This window comes from Pipra filicauda, unplaced genomic scaffold (genome assembly GCF_003945595.2).
Source record: "Pipra filicauda isolate LSUMZ 115617 unplaced genomic scaffold, ASM394559v2 scaffold80_size11013439_pilon, whole genome shotgun sequence".
NCBI lineage: Eukaryota > Metazoa > Chordata > Aves > Passeriformes > Pipridae > Pipra > Pipra filicauda.
The window spans coordinates 5,996,745-6,002,832 of NW_024104987.1; the positions used below are offsets into that span (position 1 = coordinate 5,996,745).

At 48.2% G+C, this 6,088-nt stretch overlaps 1 protein-coding gene across 1 annotated transcript; it reads left to right on the top strand.

The window, feature by feature from the left end:
• The first annotated feature begins 1,050 nt into the window (after positions 1 to 1,050).
• Positions 1,051 to 5,586, top strand: TOB1 (transducer of ERBB2, 1). Its single transcript, XM_027749644.2, has 2 exons — positions 1,051 to 1,354; positions 3,644 to 5,586. The coding sequence occupies exon 2, from the start codon at positions 3,781 to 3,783 to the stop codon at positions 4,756 to 4,758; it is 978 nt and encodes a 325-aa protein (XP_027605445.1). The 5' UTR covers positions 1,051 to 1,354; positions 3,644 to 3,780; the 3' UTR covers positions 4,759 to 5,586.
• The last annotated feature ends 502 nt before the right edge of the window (positions 5,587 to 6,088 follow it).

The window sequence follows — 6,088 nt, forward strand, 5'->3', positions numbered from 1 at the left end:
TGGTATTTCAGTTTTTGGGCTCCTGCCTCCCAGTCTCATCTATATTCTCAGCACCAAAGGGTTAAAAGTCCTGGCATTTCTTCCGAGTGGCATTTCCAAATCTCTCCCGGGGCCCATGCAGCGTTTATGCCAAAATGCTTTATTATTATACAAACAGAGCAAGAGGCGGAGAGAGAGGGGGAAAAAAAATCAACCAAAAAAAAACCCCTTCACAGTTTGTCCTCCAGAACTGGGTCCTGCTGGTGGCGTGAGGGAAATCGCCCCAGCCGCAACCCTGAACACCTCAGGGGGTGTTTAAAGAGAACCCCCGGGGATGTTTCAAGGAACACAGGGGTGGGTCGCACCCCAACTGCCCGTGGGGACCCCCGACCTCCCTCCCCGGGCTCTGAAAGGGGGCCGCGCCCCCCCAAACCCGACTCTGACTCCGCCCCCCCGACCGCGCTGGCCAATCAGCGGCGGCCCCTTGGGCAGGCAGCCAATCGGCGGGCGTTGCTACCTGTGGGGAGTATTTTTAGCCGCCGGGCGGGGGGGGATGTCTGTGAGAGGCCGCCCCGCGCCCCCTCCCGGGGGGGGGCCCGGGCGGGTCACCCCAGAGCGTGCGGGCGGCGTGCGCTGCCCCCGCCGTGCGGGCACAGTCAGCCATCGCCGCCGCCCAGGCCCCCGCGGGCCGCGGCGGTCATGGGAGATGTAGTTCAGCGCTCCCCCCTCCCTCCCCTTCCCATCCCATCGCTTCCCCGCGGGGCCGAGGGGCGCCAGGGCAGGGTTTGACGTGGGTGGTGACGCAACGGGGCTGCGAGGCGAGGAGCGCGCTGACGTCAGAGCGGCCCCGCGCGCGCCGCGCCGGAGGAAGGGGCGGCAGCGCAGGGCCCAGCGCGGCGGGCGGGGCTAGGGGCGGGGCGTGACGGTTGTGGGCGTGGCTGCAGCGGACGCGAGTCAGTGGAGGGTGGGGGCTTGTGGGCGTGGCCGAGCGGGGCGCGGCGGTGGGCGGGGCAAGGGAGGGTATAAGTAGGGGTGCGACGGGCGGCGGGGCAGAAGCAGAGGCAGCGCAGCTGCGACGGCCGAGCGCGCCCGTCGTGGGGGTGTGAGCAGCGCTGCCCTCCCCCCCTTCCCTCCCCCCCCTTTTTTTTTCCAACCCTTCCCCCTCCCTTCTCTCTTTTTTTTTTTTTTCTTTTTTTTTGGTTTTTTTTTTGGACATCTCTTTCCTCTCCCCTCCCATCCTCGCGCCGAGGGAGAGCCGGCGCTCGGAGATGGGGGTCGGGTGCTGAGCCGCACCTCCCCCACCCGCCGCCACACACACACACACGCCCTCACACCCCCGCCGGGACTGTTTGCACTACCGCCCGCACACCCCCGGGTGAGTACCGGCCGTGAGGCGCGGGGGGCGTGCGGGGAGCCTGGGGCGGCGGGGCTGGGGCAGCCCCGGCCGCTGAGGGGGGGGCGCCGGGGCGGTCACGACCCCTCCGTGACGGGGCGGCCGTGAGGGACCCGGCGGGTGTGGGGGCTCCTCATGGAAGGGGCTGGGGGTGAGGGCACGGCCGGGCTGCCAGGGGTCGCTCCCCTCTCGGGTTAAAAGGAAGGAGCGGTGCCGGCTGAGTAATCGCCGCTGGGCCGCTCCGGGAGCGCCGGCAGCGCCCTGCGGGACCTGCGCTGCCAGAGGGGCCCCGCAGCCCCCACCCCTCCGCCGGCATCCCCCCGGCCTCTTCTCCATCCTCTTTATTACGGGCTCAGAAAATGCTCCTCTTCCTCCTCCTCCTCCTCCTCCTCCCGCCGGAGCTCCGGGGTTGTGAGCAGAAATCTAATGAGACCCGACTGCCTGGTTATGTAACTCCCGCTGCTTAAGGCTCCTGCCAGGGCGCTGCTGCCGGGCCGCCGGTGGGGCTCGGACCCCCCCCCCCAGAAACGCCGTTCCTCTCCCCATAAATATATTAAAAAAAAACAAAACAACAACCGGTTAGAAATGATTAGGCTGATTTGTTTGATCAGCTGCTTTTTTTTTGCGCCCGCGGATCGGTTTTCGCTTAGAAAAAAAATTCACGGCGTCAGCCCCGGTGCGCCTTGAAAGGATCGTTTCTTTCTTAAAGGACGTGGGGGGAAGGGAAACAAAACAGATGGATTAATAAATCATTTTTAAATGCCCCGTTTAACCGCCCAATCAGCTTTTCTGTACTGATTGTGCCCCCTTTGTAAATATCTTCTGTTTGCCCTTGATCTTTTCCTTATCCCCACCCGGTGCTGATCCAGCAAACGTTTAAAGGTCGCCTTATCGTACAGGCTTTCAAACTATTCCCATACCATGTTGGGGAGAACACGAGTGGCTTGGAAATAGGGTTCCAGACTTTAAAAGGAGATTATTCGGAGCAGGAAATAAAAAAGCAGTGTAGCCTCATTGTTAAAGGATTTTGATATTGACTTTGATTTCTCTAATCTTTAATGACAGCTACGCTAAATTTTGTTCCTGGTGATGCACTGCAGAACAATCCACTGTTAATTGAAATTCTGTTTGGGGCTTTTAACTTCAGCAAAAAAAAAAAAACCAACATATTTTGTTTCATTGGAACTTTTTGACAAAGGTGTGTGCTTTACATGAGTACTTTTATACCAAGGTACTGCAAGATTTGTGTTAGCAGTACGTGTGTTAATACCTGATTCTTGTCCCTTCTCTAACTTTAGACAGCTAATTTCTCTTTTGTCCTCTGTGAAGGAGTGGCAACCATATCTTACATTAAATATAAAATGGAGTCATGGAGAAGGAGAAAGGCAATCGTGTTTGAGGCTGCCAAAAGCCCTGTTAGCTCTGCAACTTTTTGAAATCTGAACTATAAACAGCGCAATATAAAAACTGAGTATATATTGTACCTCACATCTTAAAATATAGAACAATTTTTATTGAAAAATTGCGAATAAATTTATCGTAATAATTCCGTGGTCATGGCCACCCTTATGACAGACCATACATGCATCTATTCTGTATGTGCTGACTGCATTTCAATTTGAGCAGTTGGAGGAAGAGCTGTTGGATGTGCACAGCGGACATTTTCTCCTCAGTTTGCATCATTTCACCCGTGCACAGTTTATGCGGAAGATTTGCCTGCACTTAAAATAAATGTTGCATAATTTTAGTTATTTGTGTGAAATCTTCTAAGGCGGTTGTTATCATTTTTATAATTCTGCAGCCTACAGAGCAGTCAATATGTTTGCAAACTTTAAATTGATAAATGACCCTTGGACTAAGACCTCTCAGGCTAAACTAATAGTCTGGTGCTAAATTTTGCAGCTGAGTACTATAAATCATCCAAATAAGGGTTGGTAATTGAACCCTTGACAGGCTTGGCAGTTCTGTGATGTCTTAAAAATTATCCTTGCTGCTTTGTGAATAACCAAACAACCAGCTCATGTGATTTGGAAGTGCCCCATGCTGTATATGTAAACACAAGCCCATCTTCTGCAGCGTTGTTTGTAAGTCGGGCTGAATGGAGCTGACATCCTCACCTTCCGCAGGCAGGAACTGAAATAGTTTGGTGCACATTTTTTGACTTGAAAAGTAACCTATTTTATGCAGAAAGCGAAGCTGAAAGAATAGGCCTCCCAGCTTTATCTTACTCTTTCCTTATTTGGATGTGTTTGCTTTTGTTTTTTCTTAAAGGAACAAGAGCACTCAAGGTGAAGGATAATAATCAACTCGAATCAGCACTTTGAATGAAACTTTGTTTCCCTGTGGCGTCTTGAACACTTTCTTCTTCGGGTTTTGAAACAGACTTATAACTCTGTGGCATAGCAGCTATGCAGCTTGAAATCCAAGTAGCACTCAATTTTATTATTTCCTATTTGTACAATAAGCTTCCCAGACGACGTGTCAACATCTTTGGTGAAGAGCTTGAAAGACTTCTTAAGAAGAAATATGAAGGGCACTGGTATCCAGAAAAGCCATACAAAGGATCAGGGTTTAGATGTATTCATATAGGGGAGAAAGTGGACCCAGTCATAGAACAAGCATCCAAAGAGAGTGGTTTGGACATTGATGATGTTCGTGGCAACTTGCCTCAGGATCTTAGTGTTTGGATTGACCCGTTTGAGGTTTCATACCAAATCGGTGAAAAGGGACCAGTGAAAGTGCTTTATGTGGATGATAATGAAAATGGATGTGAGTTGGATAAGGAAATCAAGAACAGCTTTAACCCAGAGGCCCAGGTGTTCATGCCAATTAGTGACCCAGCATCTTCAGTGTCTAGTTCTCCTTCTCCTCCCTTTGGTCACTCAGCTGCTGTGAGCCCAACTTTCATGCCCCGCTCCACTCAGCCTTTAACCTTCACCACTGCCACATTTGCTGCCACCAAGTTTGGCTCGACCAAAATGAAGAATAGCGGCCGTGGCAACAAGGTCGCCCGCACCTCTCCCACCAACCTTGGCTTGAATGTCAATGACCTGTTGAAGCAGAAAGCCCTCTCCTCCTCCATGCACTCTCTCTACGGGCTTGGCCTAGGCAGCCAGCAGCAGCAACAGCAACAGCAGAAGACTTCTGCCCTGTCTCCTAACGCAAAGGAGTTCATTTTCCCCAACATGCAGGGTCAAGGTAGTACCAGTAGCATCTTTCCTGGTGACAGCCCCCTTAACCTCAGTCCTCTCCAGTACAGTAATGCCTTTGATATGTTTGCAGCCTATGGAGGTCTAAATGAGAAGTCTTTTGTGGATGGCTTGAATTTTAGTTTAAACAACATGCAGTATTCTAACCAGCAATTCCAGCCAGTTATGGCTAACTAAAAATAAACCGAAAGTGAAATCCAAGTAAATACTATTGTACAAGTTAAAAATGCACGTACCCAAGGGTGTATCTTTTTTTCCACCTCTTGAGATTTTTTTTAAGGCTTGTAGTATGAATACATTCAGGCTTGGTTAGATAAATACAACATGCATCATTTTTTTCATTTGCCAACCAAGCACAAAATTATTTTATACTGACTGTACATTACAAAAATATACTCTCAAAATATGGCCTCTTACAGTATTTAAGATATAGCAAGGACGTGGCTAATTTTTTTTCATGTGTATATATATATATGTACACAGACATATATATATATATATTTAAAAAATTGGCACTAATAGGTGGGTTTATTGGTCTTTTTCTAATTGTATAATTTAATTTAGTACAAAGTTTGTAAAATATCAGAGTATATATATTGTTTCTACAACATGGTATTGCATTTATATCTTTTTACTACAGTGATCTGTGACAGCTGCAGCAGCTTCATGTTGTATTTTTTTTACTGAAATTGTAAGATATCCATCTTAAAGACATCAATTCTAAAAAAAAGTTAAAAAGTTGTGTACAGAATATTCCTTAGTGGTGGAATTAAAATGTACGAAATATTTGCTTTTTTCAAAAGAAACACAAATTGTATTTTCTGTTAAAAGTTTAAAGATTTTTGCTATATATTATGGAAGAAAATGTAATCGTAAATATTAATTTTGTACCTACATTGTGCAATACTTGAAAAAAGGTATAAAAGTATTTTGAGTCAGTGTCTTACATGTTAAGAGGGACTGAAATAGTTTATATTAAGTTTGTATTAAAATTCTTTAAAATTACTTGGCTGTGGTGGTGTGTGTTTTTCCTGTCCTGCTGAGCATCCAAGCACTGCTGTTCCTTGTGCTGAGGATGCACCAAAGTCTGACTCAGAGGAGCAGTGGAAGGGTGGCTGCATTGCTGCACCACACGGGGCTCTTTACCCAAAACACCACTGACAGAGCACAGAACCCAATTAAGGACTTGCCTTCAATTATCTGAGCAAAATTCCACTTGTTTTCCGTAACTGCTGCTCAGTGAAGCCAGAAGGGAATTCCGTTCTTTTTCCTTGATAATTAAGACTATAAGCTCTGTGAACGTTGAGTTTTGGGGTGAGGGTGTGCCTAGCAGGGACTCAGGTGATTCAATGAAATTCCCTTTCCATGTCACTGGGATTATTTGAACTATTATCTCGGGAGGTCCTAGACCAGCACATCAGCGTTCTGCCTCTGTATTAGGGATTAATAGCTCAGAAACAAAACTGAATAAAAGTGCTGATTTACAGCTTACTAAACTCATTGTAAA

What these genes read in the sequence shown, in the direction of transcription:
- TOB1 (XM_027749644.2), top strand. Translation starts at nt 3,781, where the DNA reads ATGCAGCTTGAAATCCAAGTAGCACTCAATTTTATTATTTCCTATTTG.